At 51.6% G+C, this 20,973-nt stretch overlaps 2 protein-coding genes across 2 annotated transcripts; both read right to left on the bottom strand.

Annotated features, from left to right (window-relative positions):
* Positions 1-9,009: 9,009 nt before the first annotated feature.
* On the bottom strand, positions 9,010-16,548 carry Tpgs1 (tubulin polyglutamylase complex subunit 1). The gene is made up of 2 exons (XM_027419465.2): positions 15,675-16,548; positions 9,010-9,753 (listed from the first exon to the last, which is right to left on the bottom strand). Exons 1-2 carry the CDS (start codon positions 16,046-16,048, stop codon positions 9,216-9,218), a joined length of 912 nt encoding a protein of 303 aa, XP_027275266.1. The 5' UTR covers positions 16,049-16,548; the 3' UTR covers positions 9,010-9,215.
* Positions 16,549-17,017: 469 nt separating this feature from the next.
* On the bottom strand, positions 17,018-20,533 carry Madcam1 (mucosal vascular addressin cell adhesion molecule 1). Its single transcript, XM_027419464.2, has 5 exons — positions 20,246-20,533; positions 19,729-19,995; positions 19,165-19,491; positions 17,928-18,365; positions 17,018-17,221 (listed from the first exon to the last, which is right to left on the bottom strand). The coding sequence occupies exons 1-5, from the start codon at positions 20,304-20,306 to the stop codon at positions 17,091-17,093; spliced, it is 1,224 nt and encodes a 407-aa protein (XP_027275265.1). The 5' UTR covers positions 20,307-20,533; the 3' UTR covers positions 17,018-17,090.
* Positions 20,534-20,973: the final 440 nt, after the last annotated feature.

The raw sequence follows: 20,973 nt of genomic DNA, 5'->3' as shown, positions 1-20,973 counted from the left end.
GGAGGGTGCGTGAGGTGTCCTTGTGACCTCGGGGGATGCGTGGCTCTGGCCCTGGTTTGTGCTGGTGACTGACGCTGCCCGTGTGCATTCTGGAGGGTTACCGCTGCATCAGATCTGGGGCTGGGAAAGGGCAGCTCCCTACCTACAACAGCACCTGCACCTCCATCGCCCTGTCCTGGTTTGGGGCAGGGAAACAGCGACAAAGGTGGGGCTGGTTGATGCCGCCAGGGAACAGCCTCACGTGCAGCAGAGTCAGGCCTTGGCTGTCCTCCCCCTGGGGCCTCCGGGGTCCTTCGAGTCAACACTTGGGCTAGAAGACTTACTGGCCATGCTTTTGCCAGGCTGTGTTCTCTGCTCCTCTTATAATGTCACCTAGCTGTCAGGACATAGCAAATAGCCCAGGCCTTCCTCTCAGTGTGCCTGGGATTACCACTCCCACAGCCTACACCTAGAATGCTCTCTACCTCCATCCATGCCTGCATCTGGGCTCGTAGACATCCTGAATGCTGGGTGTTGAACACCTGGGAAGTGCACTAGTTTGGCTTCTGTTGACTGGGGTCTTCTCACTGCTAGCCTGCTGTGTTCACACATGGATGTCATGACACCAGGTCCCCAATATCACAGACTGGTCGTCTGATCGGGATAGGCTAGGCTTCCTCAAAGCAAGGTGCTGTCCCTACCCCAAGGTGCAGGAGCTCGGCTTATGATGAGCCTTAGTCCTGGGCATTTTCTAGGAGCAGGACTGGGAGCTCTGAGGCAGGGATTCTGCGACTATTTCTTTCCCATTCTGGAAAGCTGAGACCAGTAACTGGGAGATAGAAACACGCTGATAATAGTGCAACTGGGATATTTGTCTTTGTTTTTTGAGACAGTTTCTCTGTGTAGTCCGGACTGTCCTGGAGCTCAGTTTGTAGTCCAGGCTCCTGGAGCTCAGAGACTGACTGCCTCCCAAGTGTTGGGATTAAAGGCATGCGCCATCATCACTCAGTGCACTTGTTTACTTTTGAGACAGGGTTTCTCAACATTGGGTATATTGACTTTTAACTCACTCTGTAGCCTGGATTGGTTTAGAATGTGTGATCCTGTTGCCCCAGCCTCTTTAAGTTCCTGAGATGCCAAGTGCATACCATCATGCCCCATTTCTATTAGTGTTCCTGGATCCAGCCATACCTGACTTCCCCTGGATGGGAACCTGTGGATTCTTTGCTTTATTGAGCCATTTGAGTTGGGCCTTTTGTCACCTGCCAAGTTTAGGTTCACGGTAACCTTGGATATGACCCTTCAAAACCAGGTTTTTGTTTATCTGTAAGAAGCAAGGGATGAAAGCCTGGCGGTGGTGGTGAACACTTAGGAGGCAGAGGCAGACAGATCTCTGTCAGTTTGAGGTCAGCCTGGTCTATGGAGCAAATTCCAGGACAGTCATGGATACACAGAGAAATCCTGTCTCAAACAAAACAAAACAAATACAAGAAACAAAAAAAGGAGTGAGTCATGGGGCCACGGAGATGGCTCAACATGAGAACCTGAGTTTGGATGCCCGCATCAGAGAAGACACAGGTGAGGTGGTGCAGGTCGGTAACCCCAGCATTGGGGATGGAAAGGCAGTAGGATTCCTGGGACTCACTGACCAGCCAGCCTAGTGTAATTGAGAATACCTATGTCAGAAAATAGGGGGAGGAGCCATTGAGCTAAACCACCATGCACACATGACAAAGCACACTAGTCATAGTGTTGAGTCGGTCCCATACTGTCTAACTCAGCTTGATCCGGTCTGGTGTCAGCTTCTTCATGTTTGGAGACATTGTTTCTCTGTCTCAAGTAGCCCAGGCTGGCCTTGAACTTGCTGTGTAGCTGAGGATGACCTGATCCTCCTTCCTCCACATGCAGATGCTGGGATGACAATTGTACTCCACTACTTGTTCACACTTTGGTGGTGGTGAGGGGATGCTGGGCCCTGTGCATGCCAGGTGAGTGCTCTGCCTCCTGAGCCACAGCCTGACCTCCATGAACATGGCTTCCCCAGGGACACACAACAGTGTCCACATTATCAAAAGCCCCCTCTCCCACCTCGGTTGATTTCTGTCATGCAGAAAAGAACATAAAACCAACTCAGTCATTCATTTCACTGTGCAAAAAGCCATATTTGAGGGAATAATCCCAGAGGACAGGCTGCTGCTCCCCTGTGGGTCCTGTGTAGCTGAGCAAAGGGAGAGAAAGGAACCAGGGTTAGGTACGAGGCTGGACTGGGGAGCAGTGGGCTGCACTGGGGAGGGGTGGAATGGGGCTCAGTTGTGAGAGTGCCTGTCACTAGTAGAGCTGACCCAGCATGGATGGAGCCCCAGATTCCATCCCCAGCACCACATAAATCAAGCGCGGTGGCTCACACCTGTCCTCTCATCACTTGGGAGGTGGAGGCAAGATGATGGGGGACGGTGGTTCAAGGTTATCCTCAACTACATAATAAATTAGCTAACCAGTCTGTGTGGGCATTTTTCATTGGACTGCCAGCTCTCTCTCTCTCTCTCTCACACACACATACACACACACACACACACACACACACACACACACACACACACACACAGAAAGTTTGGCCTATAGCTTAGGCTTGTCCCACTAGCTTGTATTGTTAGACCTCCGGAAAACTCAGGCCTCGGGGTCTTAGCCTAGGACCGAGGTCACCCCAATCACCAGGTGGATTTGAAAACTTGCTGCAAACTGCATGAGGCTTTATTGTTGTTTAATGAGCTAACCCCATGTTAGCTCGGGTCTTTCAACCACCCGCCATGGCCGATGGCTAGCAAGGACAGCTAGAACCGGCTGCCGAGAGATCTTGTAGGGCAGCGTAAGGGGAGTGTCTAGGGGTACGCACAGGCTCAGGATTGGTGTGCCTCCAGGCTTGGAGGGCTTGCCCTGTGTTGATTGGCCAATTGGTTATGGCCCATAGGCCCTCCCAGGGTGGTTGCTATGCTCTGCTCGTCATTGCCGTGCACTTGTCCATAAAGCACACCCAGAGCCATAAAGCATACCACCACCAGCTAACTTCTGATTGGTTCCTTGCCACGAGTCAGGCATCTGACCTCTTAGTGACCAAGGCAAGGTCATGGCGAGCACGTGTTACTGTCATGGCTGCCGAAAGGGGCAGCTGGTCCCTTCATTATAACTTAAATTAATCAATTTCCCCCCTTTTTTTCCCCTGCCCCCTAATCCATATTTAGGGGGCAGAATCAATCCATGTTCTTTTACATGGCTCAGTCACCTTTACTCTGTTCACCCCCGTCCTGCTGCTTCTCCATCTGCTGGTGTCTCTGCCCTTCTTCCCAGCATCCTCTGTGCCTAGAAATCCTGCCTAGCTATTGACTGTTCAGCGTTTTGTTTATTTGTTTTTGAGACAGGGTTTCTTTGTGTACCTTTGGAGGCTATCCTGGAACTGGCTCTGTAGACCAGTGTCTCACTGTTATAAGATGTTATTATAGCATTTTAAATGCCATAGAGACAGGCAGATCTCTGTGAATTCAAGGCCACCCTGGTCTACAGAGCCAGTGCCAGGATAGGCTCCAAAGCTAAACAGAGAAACCCTGTCTCGAAAAACAAACAAAAAAAAAAAACAAAAAAACAAAAAAAAACAAACAAACAAACAAAAAAGTTTAAGGTACAATACCTTAAACAAGAAATAGAAACAATACAAAAATAAACTTAGGCCAGGCATTGGTGGCCCATGCCTTTAACCCCAGAGGCATTGGCAGGCGGATTTCTGTGAGTTCTAGACCAGCCTGGTCTACAAGAGCTAGTTCCAGGACAGCCTCCAAAGCCACAGAGAAACCCTGTCTCGAACCTCCTCCCACCCCCAAAAAGTAGCCTTAAATTTGTATTAATATACAAAAGTCCATATCAATGTAAAATATTTGAGACTACTGGTTGTTCAAACGTAGACTCACTGGGTGATGATGATGAATACCTTTAATCCCAGCGCTTGGGAAGCAGAGGTAGGAGGATCTCAGTGAGTTCAAGGCCAGCCTGAACTCTACAGAATGAGTTCCAGGACAGCCAGGGATACACAGGGAAATGCTATCTCCAAAAACCAAAAAGAAAAAAAAATAGACTCAACAATCTACCCTTTTATCCCATCATTTTAATAGTATATCACCCCCTTTCCCTTCAGAAAGACATCCTTGAATCTAATATCCTCTGTTCAGCTTTCTTTCTGACCATGTCCAATAACAACTTGTAACCAACCCACTTAAACCATGACAGATATCCATAACCCACCGAATGACCAAAAGCCGTCCATCTCACCTCTTGGGAATATGGACATTGTATTCTCTAGATTGCTTCCTGTTGTCTGGGGGGGGGGTCACTGGAATCTTTGAGGTACCCTGATATAATTGAGATAATGGTTAAATCTCAGGAGAGCTAGCTGTTGTCTAGTCTTGGTGTGATGGGAAAATGTGGGGCTTATCTGAAGTCTGGCTGAAGTAGTCTGTGAGCCTGGACCATCTCAGCCAGCAGCCTTGAAGCTGTTCTGGATGTAGAACTCTGAGGAAACTGCAACAGAGGCGCTGAGAAGCTGGATAACTTGGGCCACTTGTTTTCATCAGTGTCTGGTCTCCTGCTCTGAGAACACACAAGCTTTTAAAGGTAACACACATATCTGCATTAACACAAGTATGGACTGTGTGGTGTGCACAAGTCATCTAAAGATGAGATTTTTATGTTTGAGCAAGTAAAATATACGTCACCTGTCTTGTAGGATTTTTTTTTTTTTGGTTTATTTATGTCTATAGCCAGGATTTTCAGGGGTTCTCCCCTGATCAAAACTGATCCTCCTTAACCTTGAACAAATCCACAGCCTTTGTTTTCAGTGGAAATAAAAGCATAACCTCTTCTCTAAAGCAATGCATTTTTTAATTTCAATTTTAAAGTTAAGGCATTCCTTAAGTATCTAGGTTGGTTTAATTCCATAATCCAATGTCTCTCAGCAGCTGTCATTCTCTGTTCATTAGAAATTTCAGAATCAACACAATACCATATAGGATCCAGACTCTGTATTTTCCATCTTTATGTGACTTATCTTTTTTATATTTTATTCTCTCTTTTTTTTGGGGGGGGTGTTTCAAGACAGGGTTTCCTGTAGCTTTGGAGCCTCTCCTGGAAGTTGCTCTGTAGAACAGAATGCTAGGATTAAAGATATAGACCACCACTGCCCAGCTATCTTATTCTCTCTTTAAAGACTTTATCTTAGCTGGGTGGTAGTGGCACATGTCTTTAATCCCAGCACTTGTGAGGCAGAGGCAGGTGGATCTCTGTGAGTTCAAGGCCAGCCTGGTCTACAAAGCAAGTTCCAGGACAGCCAGGGTTGTTACACAGGGAACACCCACCCCCTGCAAAAAAGACTTTATCTTATTATTTATAAACTATTTTTCTGTGACTGTTATGCTCATTTTCTTTTTCTTTTTTCTTTTTGGTTTTTTGAGAGAGGGTTTCTCTATATTGTTTTGGAGCCTGTCCTCGAACTCCCTCTGTAGACCAGGCTGGTCTCGAACTCACAGAGTTTCTGCCTGCTTCTGCCTTCCGAGTGCTGGGACTAAAGGCGTGGGCCACCAATGTCCAGCCTTATACTCATTTTCTTTTCTCTTTTAATCCTATGAGCATTTTTTTTAACACAGGGTAAATCTGTTTAGAGGTTTTTCCATCTGGATCCGTCTTTACTGAGCACCAGCATGCTCTCTGATCCTGTGAAACAAACTGCCCTGGCAGCCATTGGTGTGGCTCGGCTTGGTGTGTCAGCGTGGTGCTGGTGCGTGGTCTGGTGGATGGCTCCAGCCCGCAGGTAGCAGCTGTGCAGCTGTGCCTTTCTCTGTAGGCTGCCAAGCTCCAGCCCACCTGAGAGACTGTACCACTAGGGAGTTACATCTGCCAGAACTTTTTTTTTTTTTTTGCTTTCTCAAAAAAAGAATAACAGGGATAGTGTCACCTCCATGGACTTGGCCAGAGGAAGCTGCAGATAGGTTTAAGTGTGGTGTCTAGAGTTGGAGACTGTCTTAGGGTCCTTAGAGGGAGGCAGGGGCATGAGAGGAAATGGAGACTGGAAGACAATGTTTTGTAGGCACTGAAGAGGAGGAAGGGGCCACTGTCCCTGAGCCCTTCAATGGTGGGATGGACCATGTAAAGGGGTTGTGGCTGAATTAAGTCTATGGTAAATGTAATGGAGTGACAGGGATTGACATTGCCTTAATGACTTCCACTCACAAGGAATTCACTTTTTTTCTCCCTCCTTCCCTCTCAAATGCAAGCGGAGGTTCTGGGAACCAGAATGACATTTCAGTCCCTGAACCTGGGGCTGAAGGGAGTACAGCAGAGAAACGGCTTACACAGATAAATTTGCTGTGGCAGCTGGGCATTGGTGGTGCCCGCCTTTAACCCCGGCACTTGGGAGGCAGAGGTAGGGGGATCTCTCTGAATTTGAGGCCAGCCTGGTCTACAGAGGGAGTTCTAGGACAGCCAGAGCTGTTATACAAAGAAACCCTGTTTGGCAAAACCAAATAATAAATAAATGCACTATTTGTGGTAACTAATTCCAGAAGTCAGAGAACAGGAGGCCATGAAGATCACTGTGGACAGGAGAGCCATTTCTGAGGGGGTGACATGAATTGACAGATGACAGATGATGATCTGAGCTCTGAGGAACAGTGTCACAGGGACCTGGAACAGCACATGGAAAGGCCCTGACGTGGAGGGCAGCCAAGCTAGCCAGAGGCCAATGGTCTGGACATTAAAACAAAAGAAAAAGCCAGGTTACCTCTCAGCTCAGTCTGGCATGCCAACTCTATTTACAGGCTTTGTGGTGACAAGGTAGCTGCAGAATTCAGCTTAGGGCCTCCCAGTCAAGCACCCCTGATTGTCTGCAGAGGTTAGGCCACAACTTACAGGACAGTTGTGGGCACAGAGGTCCTTGTACTCAGAGAAGCACCAAGAGAACTAGGAATGTTAACACCCAGAGGTGTCTTCTCAGTGGAGGAGACAAATGACTGGGTACCATCCAGAGAGCTGAGAGTAGAGGCTGTTAGTGACCCGGTGACCTGGTTCTATCTATGGAGACAGACCCCACCCACCTTTCACTATAGAGGCAGACCTCACCCAAATTCCCCTGAGTGATTATTCCAGATTCTTCCCTCCCTAGACCATTACCCATCCCTAGGGGAGATGTCACGTGTGCTCTCTGACCTGCTGACCTCTGCTATCCCGGTCAGAGACTACACTAGATTCTAGGCTTGTTAGCTCTTGGTCACATGTGCTTTATCAGAGTTTCTATTTCTATGTAGTCACAGCCTAAGCTTTATTGTGCACCTGGAATTGGACTGATTGAACCGACTGTGCCCTGGGCCTCTTCTCTCAAATCACACTATGTTTTATGTTTGCTGGCAATGAACCTGAACTGCCTGGAATTTGACTGCTGAAGTCAATCTATACAAGGTTTTCATTCTCATCTCTCTGACAGGTTTGCTTCTCTGTTTGACACCTACAGAGACACCCTCAGATAGCTGGGGTCATGGGGTGTTGAGGACATCCCGGTGACCTGTGACTGGTGCAGTACCAGGAGGTGGAGAAGGGGGTAGGGTCTTGCTAAGGAAGCTATGGGTTTGGATGTATGGGGCTCTGCTCATTGCTAGCCACACCCCAACCCCCACCCTATCTCCACCCCTGACATCCCTGCTCTTCTCAGTGTACTCCTCCCCCAACCCCAGGGGCTTCATCACAGTAGTCCCCAAGCCCTGCAGGATGGCTGTTCTGAGTTAGTAGAGGACATAAGGTTGTCACTCCTGTCACTCTGGTGTCCTGGCCAAGGCAAGAAGGCACCAGTTCTCCCTCTTACCTGCCTGGTGAGGTCCCAGGGGAGTGGAGCTAGGGCACTGAGGAAGTTTCTAGAAATCTCTCCTCTAGTCAGTGTTGATGGCTCATATCCCAGAAATGCTGAGATGGGACAAGTCCAGCCTGTCTCTAGTCAATCGTTAGATTTAGAAAGTATCAATGCAGCTGGGCTTGGTGGCTCCCACTGTCACTCAAGCTGATGGGAAGGTGAGGTAGGAGGGCCAAGAGTACAAACTGCCTAGGCAAATTTGTGAGATGCTGTCAAGGTGAGTGACATGGCTCGCTGGTGAAGGTGCTTGCCACCAGGACTGACTGGAGATCAGTTGGTGGAAGGACAGACCTGATTCCTACAAGCTGTCCCCTGACTACCACACACAAAATTACAAAAAAAAAAAGTTTAATAAAACTCCAAGAAGGCTGAGGGGCTAAGGAATAGAGCCCTGCCTAGAATTCCCCAGTGATGGGCTGGGGGCGTGGCCAGGGGTGGAGCCCCGCCTAGAATCCCCTAGTGAGGACCTTAGGGGTGGAATCCTTGTTGTGGAATAGAATATTTGTTTAACTATGTAAAGATATGTTGCATCTGTTTGTGTTACAGAATAATTGCTTAACTATGTAAAGATGTATTGCATTATGTAAAGGTGTGTTTCTTTTGTTTATGCTACATTTGTTTAGCTATGTAAAGATGTGTTGCTGTTTTATCTTGCCTGCCTAAGGCACCCGATTTAATAAAAAGCTGAATGGCAGATAGGCGGAGCTGGTGGGTAGAGAGAAAAAGGGGGCCAGCCAGCAGAAGCTTGAGAGCTGGATGGATAGTAGTAGATGGGGGGTAGACGAGCCTCAGCGCCGCACACAGATTAATAGAAATGGTTAATTTAAGTTAAAGGAAAAAAAAAAGCTAGCCAGAAACAAGCCTAAGCTAAGGACCAGCATTCCTAACTAATAAGTCTCCATGTCATGATTTGGGGGGCTGGTGGTCCAAGAAAGCCTGCTACAAGTCTGGCCATCAGCAGATGTGTTGTCAGTCCTTGGGAAGATCCTCCCAATGTCCCCTCACTTTTGGTGGTGAGGGGTGAGGGGCCCGGGGCGGGGACCTGCAGTTCGTGGCAATGGGCGAGGAGCTGCACACAGGCGACCAGCAAGGCCAGGTCTTTTCAAATTTTATTTCTGTGAGTAGGGATGGCAGGCCAGTACAGAGGGGTCTGAGCTGCAGGTGCTGGTCCTGCAGGGTCTACGCGGGTCCCCTTCCTTGGGTGAGGGCCCCGTGCAGGGTGCCGGGACACTGGTTTGAAGGTCCCAAAGTCCAGTCCGAACCTTCCCAGGTGACTGGGCGAGCCTGCGTCGTGGGCTCAGCCCACCGGCTTGACCTTGGCGATGAAGAGGGCGGCAGCCTTCTCCAGGAACTCCTCGCGGGCCATGGGCGCGCTGGGCCGCCGTCCGGTGGCCGCCCGGTCCAGGGCACGTGCCAGGCTGTCAGGGCCCAAGCGGGAACCGGCCTCTAGGTAGTGTGTGGGCGCCGCCGCCAGATCTCCCGCGCCTAGCGCGCCCTCTAGCGTGTCCAGCACAGCCTGGCCCACGCGCCGATCGGCCACCGCCAGGCCTGGGTCCTCCAGCAGCTGGAAGAGGGCGCTGGCCCGTGCCACGAACTCCAGCAGCACGAAGCACGACAGCATGCCTGCCCGGAAGATGCCCAGCGGCACCGCCTCGTGGTCCCGGCACTGGATTTTGCGCAGAAGAGGCGCCACCACCTCCTCGGGTGCCCCGCCATCCCTGCACACGCGCTTCAGCAGCTCACTGTATGTGCGCCCGTCCAGCCCCGGCTTCTTCTTGCGGCCACTGGCGCTCAGACACTCGTAGGCCACGCTCACATTGTTGTTGAAGGCCGTCCTGTGGGGATGGATAGCGGGGTGTCATTTCCACCACCACCCGGGCCTTTCCAGACCTCCCCAGCATTCCAGCTCATTTGTCTGCCCTCCCCTCGGAGCACCAGGCATCAAGAAAACCCCGATATTTGCTTTCTTAAAATGTATTTAGGGGGCTTGCAGAGATTGTTTGGTCAGTAGGCCTGCACTTGCAGAGGACCTGGGCTCATTCCCAGCACCACATGGCGGCTCACAACCATCTGTAACTCAAGTTGCAGGGGATCTGATGTCCTCTTCTGGCCTCCCAGGCACCAGGCCTCGATGCAGGCAAAACACCCATACATATAAAATTAAATTTAAAAGAATACTTAAAGCCTGGTGGTGGTGGTGCACGCCTTTGATCCCAGCACTCGGGAGGCAGAAGCAGGAGGATCTCTGTGAGTTTGAGACCAGCCTGGTCTACAAGAGTGAATTCCAGGACAACCTCCAAAGCCACAGAGAAACCCTGTCTCAAAAATAAATAAATAAATAAATAAATAAATAAATAAAAATAAAAAAATGAAAGTGGTAGAGCAATCCCAGCACCTAGGAGGCAGAGGAAGGAGGATCTCTGTGAGTTTGAAGCCAGCCTGGTCTACAGAGTGAGACCTTATCGCAAAACCAATTACACACATACACACATGCGCATACATGTGTATATGAATGTGTATGTACATGTGATGTCTGTGCGGGTGGCCAGAGGATGACCCTTTGGAGTTGAGTCTCCTCTGTCTTTACATGGCTTCCAGCAACTGGATGGATTCAGGTTGTCAGAATTCAGCAAGTACCTTTACTGGGCGAGCTTTGGAGGTTTCTATCTGAGGCTGGGTGTCATGTAGCCCAGACTGATCTTGAATTCCTGATCCTCCTGAGTGAACCATGTCCAGTTTATGTAGTGCTGGAACCAGTGGTTTGGGCCTGCTAAGGGAGAACTCTGCCAACTGAGTCCCACACCAGCACACAGTATGCACTGATCAGTGCCCATTCAACCAACCAGCAGACGTGTTGGGTGTTGGGGCATCTATAAAGGAATCATTCACTGCACCCTTGGGAAACGGCTGGAAGGCTGGGGGAGGGGGGCTGTGCAGAGACAAGGCCAGTCCTCACTGCTATCCTAAGCCTTCCTGTGATGTCTTCATGCAGCCGTCCTGTGGCAAGCAGGGTCTCTGAGTAGTTGAGGCTTGAACTTAAACCCATGATGTCTGTGCCTCAGCACCATGGCTGCCTTGTAAATTTTTTTTTTTTTTTTGAGACAGGGTTTCTCTGTGGCTTTGGAGTATGTCCTGGCACTAGCTCTTGTAGACCAGGCTGGTCTTGAACTCACAGAGATCCACCTGCCTCTGCCTCCCGAGTGCTGGGATTAAAGGCATGCGCCACCAACGCCTGGGAGACACAAAGTGGCCAGTTCTGACATGGATCTCTCAACTAAGAGCTAGTGAGCAAAGAAAGGGCGTGCTGTGTCAGGCTGCTCCTTTCCTTACCCCAGGGTGGGGTCCCTCTTGGTAGACCACAGTGGTGACCATGAACACAACTTTGTGGAAATCGAGATTCTGAGGAGTCTGTTAGTCTGACTGCAGGATCCTGAGAATAAGTGCCTGACAGTGGACCTTACTCTGGTCCTTGTGTGGCTCAGCTTCACAATGAGGGTAGTCTGTTCTACCCTGGCCTCCTGGGACCGCTTCAGATGCTTTACCCTCTAGAGACCTTGGTGTAGTAGGTACTGAATAAATCCTAGCCAGCTGCAGCAGATGCCCAGAGAACAGACTGTGTGTCTTTTGTGAAAATCTCTCAGCAGGGCCCCAGCTGTGTTAAGAGTTGGAGATTCTGGGGCTGTTTGTTATAGCAGCACAACACGGCTCTTCCTGACTGGTTGATACACACCCACTAGCTCTCTTGTCCTGATTCTACCTTCTCTGGCAGTGACCTCCAAGGGTACAAGGCCTGGGCCCTTGCTTGGTTCCTGGAGCAGATCCAGACCTGCCTCCCAGGGTCATTGGCTTCCTCACACTGCCGCCTCTGTGAGCCTTGCTCTGCTTCCTTGAGGAATGCAAACCCCAATTCTGCACCTACAGATTCCAGGGAGGATGGACAACATGATCTTGTGCCTTTGGGGGGAGGGCTCTACCCACCTTGCCCTTGGCTGTTTACAATCACAGAACAGGTAATTATGGCCTGGTACAAGGGCACCCACCTCTCAGGTGGCTCACATCCTCTCCTGGGGATCCCCAATGAGTCACTGACAGGTGAGGGGGGCAGAGACAAGGTGGTGAGCTCCAGCCTCAGGAGAAAATGGGCTATGGCTCCACTTTGCACAGTTCTGAGTGCTCAGCACTGTGTGCAGGCAGTGGGAGCCCCTTCTTCCTTCTGTCAGTGGCTTTCCCTGGGGCAGGGTGGAGGCAAGGATGCTCTTCAGTACCCTGCAGGATCTGGGGTGCCTCAGGGAGAATGCTGTGGTTGAGGGGCAGCTTAGACTGATCATCCTTCAATGTGACCAGCTAGCACATTAGTGGGTTTTTTTTGTTTTTTTTGTTTTTTGAGACAGGGTTTCTCTGTGGCTTTGGAGGCTGTCCTGGAACTAGCTTTTATAGACCAGGCTGGTCTTGAACTCACAGAGATTCGCCCGCCTCTGCCTCCCAAGTGCTGGGATCAAAGGTGTGGGCCACCACAGTCCGGCTACCTCAGTGATATTTAATCATTAAGTTGTATTTGATAAAAAGAGCCCTAAGAGAGTCACAAAAATGACTCCCTAACAGCTTAGGGATAGATGGCCAGTGTCCTTGCAGCATGGTAGCCAGGAAGGTTTGCAGGGGTTTTGTCCCATGGGCCTGACTCCTGGTTTGGCCCCTGGTGGCCAAGGGTTCAGCCATCTTCTGGGGTGAACAGTGATTTTAAGTAGCTCTCATGGGTTTGCAGGGAGGTGACAAATGGGGACACCATGGCCATGGCCTATAGAGGCCTGGGAGGGACTTGAGAAACACAGCCTCTTAATTCCAAGAAATGACTCTGCTGACAGTGGCAGGGTTTCCATGTGTGGTGGTTCATGCTGAGCACTGCACAAGGGCCTGCTCTCTACACAGACACCACTCACACTCTACACACAGACACCACTCACACTCTACACACAGACACCACTCACACTCTACACACAGACACCACTCACACTCTACACACAGACACCACTCACACTCTACACACAGATACCACTCACACTCTACACACAGACACCACTCACACTCTACACACAGACACCACTCACACTGTTCTACATCGACACCAATCATGGGCTCTGAAGTGGGGAGCAGTGACTGGGGCTTTCCTGGGGGAGGAAGAGGCCTAGTTCTGTGACAGCAGATGGACACGTTGGTGGCTTCTGGGTTCATTCTTGGCTTCATCTCTGGGACCCTATCTGCTTGCTGGCTCCTTCCCATGTCCCCTGCTGTTCTGAGCTGCCAACAGTTAGCGGTATAACACTAGGTCCTGGGGTGAGCAGTTGTGTTACATTTGTTTATGCTGTGGAACATTTGTTTCGTGATGCAAAGATGTGTGGAATTCTTTTATGTTCCATTTGTTTAACTCTGTGAGGCTGTGTTTGCTTTGCCTGCTTAAAACACCTGATTGGTCTAATAAAGAAGTAAATGGCCAATAGCAAGGCAGAAGAAAGGATAGGTGGGAGTGGCAGGCAGAGAGAATAAACGGGAGAAAAAGAAAGATCTAGGAACAAGAGAAGGATTGAGAAAAGAAGGGGCCAGATACCCAGCCAACCACAGAGTAAGAGTGAAAGTAAGATTACAGAAGTAAGAAAAGGAAAAAGCCCAGAGGCAAAAGGTAGATGGGATAATTTAAGAAAATCTGCAAACAAACAAGCAAAGCTAAGGCCAGGCATTCACAATTAAGAATAAGGCTCCAGTGTGAGGTATATTTGGGAGTTGGGTGGCAGGCCCCTGGAGAACCAAAGAGTACAACAAGCAACAAACAGTGGTCCTAAGTTCATGTCCACACGGAACTCAGAATGTGCTAAACAGTTTTCGCGGTTTCAGCTGGTTAAGATGAGGCCATGTCAGAGGAGAGCAGATATGGACCTAGGGGCTGGCAGGATTAGGATGGTGGCACAGAGACCATGCACGTGGTGAAAGACACAGAGACCTAGTGACATGGTCACAACCCCTGCCCCAGATCCTCAGGTGAGGCTGTGACTTCAACTCACAGACAATGTTTCTATGTTAAATCACTAAGTTCATGCTTTTCATCCATGGGAGACTCTCTTGCAGACAGATGCCCCAGGAAGCCGTTTGTTCCTGGTCCTTCCCTCCCTCCCTCCCTGGGGCACCTCAAGGGTGTAGACCTGTGTGCTCTGCTGATGTGCTGTGGAATATTACTTTAACTAGGCAAAGATGTGTTTCATTGGTATCTACTGCATTTGTTTAATGATGTAAAATGTGTTGCTCTGCCTGCCTAAGGCACCTGATTGGTCTAATAAAGCTGAATGGCCAATAGCTAGGCAACAGAGGGACTGGTGGGTCTGGCGGGCAGAGAGAGTAAGTAGGAGAAATCTAGGAACAAAAGAACGAGAGAACTAGGGAGAAAGAGAGGGAAATGCCTGCCAGAAGCCAGGCAGCCGCCAGCCAGACACAGAGGAAACAGGAAAGTAAGATGTACAGAGTGAAAGAAAGGTAAAAAGCTCTGAAGAGAAACAGGGTAAGTTATAAGAGCTATCAAAAAGCGTGCCTAAGCTAGAGTCAGGCATTCATAACTAATAAATAAGTCTCTGTGTCATGCTTTGGAAGCTGGTTGGTGGCCCGAAAGGAAGCCTGCCACACTGATATCTTCACCGCTCACACCCACAGCAGTCTCAGCTGCAGACTCTGTCCACCTTCTTGCTTGGGTTCCTCACCAAGTGACCAGCAGTCTTCCAGAATCACTGGTCTCCCAGCCTCTGTGCCTGTGTCCCTCCCACCGTCTGTGTGTAAACCCTCTCTCCTGCTACATCAGCCCATCATGCCCCATCCTTCCCTTCCCGGCCATCATCTGGGGACACTGAGCCCTCTCCCCCTGGTATAGAGATGTCTGTTTTGCTCAGACCCACCCCTACTCTGTCCCACTCTTTCCAGCTTCTCTGGCACTCCGGGAGGGAACCAGCAGGAATGGATGATCTCTGGCCTTTGCCTCCCCTGGGCAAAGCCGGGATCACTGCTACCCAGCATCTTCTGAGTCTTCCTCCATACACCCTTTGTAAAGCCACTTCCATGCTGAGACGCCAGACACCAGCTCACTCAGTCATCAGCTGGTTGATGACACCTACTGATCAGATTCCCCTATCCACTATGGAAGAGCGTCCCTGAGTCATCTTCTACATGGGGGACTGTTCCCACTGGGGCACAGAAGCGATTCCAACTGCCGAGCCACAGGCCTTCCTGCAGGTTCACACCTGGCTCTAGACACCTGGCTCTAGACCAGCCTGTGCTCTGCGGGTGCCATGTCAGGACTGCGCTCAGGGTGGAGCTTCAGTACACAGGCTGCCCATATCCTAGACAAGCACCGCAGCTATTTATGCTCTGACTGCAGGTCGTCGCTGGGCTTCTTGACCTCCAAAACCCTGGGCAGGGCTCAAAAGTAAAAACCCCTTAGGCCATAATCATCTGGAAGCGCCAGCAATAGATGGACTACAACTCCCAACACTTCCTACCAGGACCACAATTCCCAGTACACCCCGCGCTCACAGCTGCCGAAATCTACGCGAAGCATGCCGGGAACTGCAATTCGGATGCCACACAACTCTAAGCGGACCAGGCCCCGGGAAAGAGGACAGACTACTACTCCCGGATATGCCCCGCGCCAGCGGTAGGTTGAGCCCGCGCGGGGCCTGTCGGGAGCTGTAGTCCGGGCACCCCGCCCGCCATCAGTCCGCACCTCTGCGAGTGGTGAGCCAGGCGAAGGTGCCACAGCGCGCGGCCCAGGCGCTGCTGCTGCAGGAGGAGCTGGCCTGGGGGCTCCCCGGCGCCGCCGTTGGCTGGCGAGCGTAGGCCCATGTTCTCGAAGTAGTGCGCCAAGAAGGCGATGGGCTCCTCGGGCCGTGTCTCCAGCACCTTCAGTAGGGCCGCGCGCAGCATCTCCGTCACGCCGACCTGCCGTAGGAAGTCCTCCTCGCTCTCGGCCGCCGCCGCCGCCTGAGACACCGTCGTCCGGCCGCTGTCCGCGAAACTGGCCGCTGGTGTTACTGCCAGTCGCCGCTTCTCCACTGCCGCCATCTTTGCTGAGGGCAGCGGGACCGGAAGCGCTGCCATAGTTCACGGCGCGACCAGGCGCTCTCCTTGAGCGGCCATTTTTGTTAAGGGTAGAGGCAGCCGTGTCCTCTGAGAGAGTCTTGTCAGTGACAGGCACAGGCTACCTTTCCCTCCGTGCCTTAACTGGCATTCTCTGTTTGCATCTCTTCTAGCACTCCGAGACTGAATCTCTTGGCTTCGGTCCGGAATCGTGAGCTTGCCAGACTTCAAAATGGTCCCCCAGGAAGGGCTTGGTTTGTGGCTTGAAGCGCGATCGCTCGCCATCTTGGTGGTGGACAGGTCTTCATAAGCATGGTCTCCTAGCAACGAGGCTCCCTGGGTACCAGAGAAACCCAGCGGAGCGTGTGTGGGCCTTCGTTCTCTGGGAATCTAGGACTGATAGCGGGGTTCAGACCCTTTTCTGACTCGGCTTGGGCTCTGCCGGGATTTTGGCCTCACTTCGTCTCCTTCTGAAAGGTTTAGCTCTCCTCGAGCGAGCCTTCACCGGATTGCCCTTCCTCCCAAGGCTGTTAGTTACCCTTCCTGTCCACCAGGGGGTTTGCTCTTGCAGTAACTGAACTGCTGTGTCTCTGTAGTACCCTCGCACTCGCGTCCCTCTTCTGTTACCTCCCTCCCCTTGCCCCCCTCACACTCCACTTTCGTGTTTGCCCAGGCTACTCCTCACCCCCCCCCCCCCCAGTACTTTTTTTTCAGGCCTCTGGGCATCTCCTTAGTTACTCTTGTGAAGCACAGGCATTTCCCAGCCTACCATCCTCTTGCCTCCTTCCTGCTTGGGCCTACCAAGATGGACTGGGATATACATGCCTGTCTCCAGGGACCCTGGTTGTAGGTCTGAGAGATGCTCAAAGCTTCTCTATTTTCACAGTATGACAGGACACAGCAGTGGCCAGATATGGGACCTTTATTCTGCTCTGGGCCAGCAGCTGGAAGGAGCTTGTAGGTGTGCTGACAACCAAGAAAAGGGGCCACTCTCTGCCATCTTACTGGCCCAAACCCAGCAGCTGGTCATTCTCCGACCCCCTTCGTCTGGCACCATCTGGCATCATAGGCGTGTGCACGAGGCAGCATCTGAGGGAAGACTTGGTCGGTAGCGTTTCCATAGGTGGTAGGCAAGGAAGGCCAGTGCCAGCAGTCCCAACGCCAAGCTGCCAATCCAGAGGGTGACGATGGAGGCTGAGAGAGTAGGAGAGAGGTGGTCATGAGACCCGGTGCCTGCAGGCCTCACTGAGGGAACTGTACATAGGCCCTTATGGTTTAAAAGTGGACTCCGAACTAATTAATGTTTTAAAATCCAACCATTAAAACAGGTGTAGTGGAGCACCCCTGTTACCCCAGCACTGGCTGAGGCAAGAGGATCAGGGTCACCTTCATCTACACAGTTTGAGGCCAGCCTGGGACATGTGAAACAAACATTAAAAAACTTTTTTTTTTTTTTTAAATTCTCTTTACCTTTTGTTTCACAGGATCTGCAAGGTGCTCGAAGGCTAAGTGGACTAGCAGCCAGGAAAGCATATTGAACTTAGCAGGAAACTGGCATGGCACAGAAACCCAACTAGTGTTTTGTTGTTTGATTTTTCTCTCTTTCTTTCTTTCTTTCTTTCTTTCTTTCTTTCTTTCTTTCTTTCTTTCTTTCCTCTCTCTCTCTCTCTCTCTCTCTCTCTCTCTCTCTCTCTCTCTCTCTCTCTCTCTGAGGCAGGGTTTCTCTGTGTAGCCCTGGCTGTCCTGGAACTAGTTCTGTAGTCCAGGCTGGCCTCGAACTCAGAGATCTGCCTGCCTCTGCCTCTTGAGTGCTGGGATTCAAGGTGTGCACCACCACCTACTGGCCCCAACTAGCATATTAGTCCCATATTTCCATCCCTCCCAGGTCCCCAGCACTTACAGGGTTTTGAGAATACCTGGCCGGAGACATACAGACTGGCTACCTGCCCCCCAGGATCCAGGCGGCACTGGAACCAGCCCTCAGGAATGGGACCTGGGGGTGGTATGCTTAGCCATGCCTGGGCCCCGGCCTCCCTCTTGTGGTATGCTGCCAGGTTGCCAGGAGCCAGGGTCCAGTGCACAGTCACTCCAGGGCCACAGGGGGCCTTGCAGAGTAGCTTCCAGCCAGCCGACTCCTGGTCCTGATGGATTTCAGGACGGCAAGTTGCAGCGTAGCTCAGCGTCGTAGGGCTAAGCGTGGAATGAGGAGGGGTAGACAGCAGGGTTGTGCAGTTGGGGAGCCCAGTGGAGCTGGCCTCAGTAGTGTGGGGTGAAGTCAGGATGTAGGGCTTGGCAGAGGTGGTGGTGGGGGGCTCTGGTGAGGTCCGGCTCTGTAGGACTGCAAACAGAAGGTTCTTCCTGTGGCCTTGGGCCCCTCTCCTGCCTCAGTTTCATCATCTGCAGCCCAGTATTGGGACAAAACCTGCCACCCTCCACTCACCTTCCCACCCTTATCACTTAAGTGACACAGGGCATCATAGTAGCTAGGGCTAGGAGATGATGACACAGGCAGAAAATTTATTGCGTCCTATGTAAGTCTACTAGGCTGCTGCTTATTTTATTCATTTTGATTTTTTTTTTTTCTTTTTGAGACAGGGTTTCTCTGTGTAGCCCTGGCTGTTCTGGAACTCACTCTGTAATCAGGCTGGCCTCAAATTCAGAGATCCACCTGCTTCTCTCCCCCAACTGCCGAGATTAAAGGTTAGGCCACTGTTTATAAAGTACCTACTGGGTGCAAGTTCGAGTCTACTTGGTCAGTGTTTATAAGGCACCTATGGTGTGCCAAATCCTATGAATCTGCTCAACCAGCATTTGTAGAACACCTACTGTATGCTGGGACCTGCCTTGAGTCTACTTGACAATGTTTATAAGACACCTACTGAGTGCTGGCCCCCATCTTAGTCTTTCAGGATAGTCTGACCTTGGCAAAGCAAAGAATTTGGGAACAGAAAATGATGGAGATATCATTTTGGAGCTGGAACAGAGTAGGCCCTCATCTTTTGAATTAGTCTTTTCTCTGCCTCATCGGGCAGATACTCTGACCGATTCTGATGGGAATGTCCAGGTGGGGACAAGCAATCCTGGCCCAAGCTCCAGAGCAGCTGAGCCTAGAGGCAGGTGGAACCCAGAGGACTTACCTGGGAGCTCCCTTTTGCGGGTCAGCACCAGGTCGAGTATCTTCATGGTGGCCTGGCAGTAAAGGACAGGAGGGGCAGGGGTCTCCAGGGAGGGTAACAGCCAGCGCTGTGTCATTCGGAACAGCGTTGTCACCTCGGCTCCCTGTGTCTCCTCCTCTTGCTCGGGTTCCAGGGCCTGGGCACCCTCCAGGCTCTGTTCTCCCAGTAACAGGGCAAAGGAGAGGATGTCCGGGCCGGGAGGAAAGATGTTGTGGGCTGTGCAGGATACTTCTTGGTCCTCTCCAGGTACAAGGAACTTTGGGGACACCACCAGCTGGTCTGGGAAGGCTGTGGATGAAAGGTGGGGCCCAGGGCTGAGTTTAGAGATCAGGGCTGGGCCAGGCAGAGAAGGTAGGGTTTGGGGTGATGGTGCAACTATGTGCCTTAGGTGCCCAGGACAGGAAGGGTGGATATATCAGCCTGTGGGTCTGGGGTGTGGGGACCTGGTGGGTGATGGCATTGGTGTGGTGCAAGGTTCTGATACCCCTGGGTAGGTGGCACTTAGAAGGGCAGAGTGGGCCTCACCATACACAAGGATCTTCACGTAGTGCTGGAAGCTTTGGCCCCCACAGGAGCCCACACACACGCGCGTGCCCGTGTCTGTCAACATGCCTTGTATAGTGAGGATGCTGCTGCCGGGGAGGGTCTGCACATTGGCCAAGTTAGTGTCCAGACCATGCCACTGCACCCGGGCTACATCCTTGTCACAGGACATGCTGCAGGTGAGCTGGAGGGATGTGCCATTGGCCACAGCCACCTCAGGCTCAGGGGGATCCACATGGAGGGACTGGCCTGGGGGAAACAGCATTAAATCCATGTTGGGGTGACTGGGTCCCAGATTTCAGTCTTGACCCTTGACCCTAGGTTGAGACCCCAGGGATCTAGACATCTGCCCCAGGTCCCTGACCTTGATTAGAGAGTGACTAGAGCCCCACTCCCCCAGAGCAGCCTCTCAAAGTTCTGTTTCACAGCACTTCCAAAGCCCTTCCCTTATAGGAACTCATCTGTCAAAGCCCCCAACCCTCCTCACATCCCTGCTCACCACTGCCAAGCTGGAAGGGCACCGTGGCCAGGGCCAGCAGGAGGGCCAGGCTGGACTTCATGTTGTCCCTTCTGTCTTGTGATTGCCAGGGGAAGCGGTTTAAATAGCAGTGGGCTGGCGGCTTCCCGCTGTCTCGAGACCCTGCCTCTCCTCCCCCTCCTCTGTACTCTGTGGGAGTTTCCCTGGGGGCTTTCCCAGGCCGACCCCCACTCCGCAGAAGGCAGAGAGATGAGGGCAGAGGTGAGGCAGGGACCCGGGAACACAGTCGGAACGAACAGGCAGGGAAGGTTTGGGAAGGTTCCAGACCCCAGTTCTATGGACGGGAAGGCTAAGGCTAGAAGCTGGGGTCACCATGGTGGGTCAAGTGCATGGAATCCAGCCAGTCCTAGACTGCTCCGCCCCCGCTGACTCGAGCCCTGTCTTCATTTCCATAGGTGGCCACATGAGAGTGGCAGAGGGGCCTGGCCCCATTCTGGACGGAGGGCATCCCCTGTGGCCATGTGCACCAGTGTGGGGTGGGGGTGGGGGTCTCCTGGAACTGAGTTCTACCTGATGTGTCAGTGTCTGGGACAAGTCACCAGTTGTCCCCGAGTCTGTGCCCTTTCATTGCATAAGACTTTGCAGGCCTGACAGAGCCTGGGGTCTGGGGCTGGCTTGTTTTTGATGTGTTTGTGGTAAATCCTGGGCCTTACTGCTGCGTTCTGAGAATCTCTTTCATATACTCCCTT

Source organism: Cricetulus griseus, chromosome 5 (assembly GCF_003668045.3).
Source record: "Cricetulus griseus strain 17A/GY chromosome 5, alternate assembly CriGri-PICRH-1.0, whole genome shotgun sequence".
Taxonomy (NCBI): domain Eukaryota; kingdom Metazoa; phylum Chordata; class Mammalia; order Rodentia; family Cricetidae; genus Cricetulus; species Cricetulus griseus.
The sequence above is the reverse complement of the archived record's forward strand: the minus strand, read 5'-3'. Positions and strand labels throughout refer to the sequence as shown.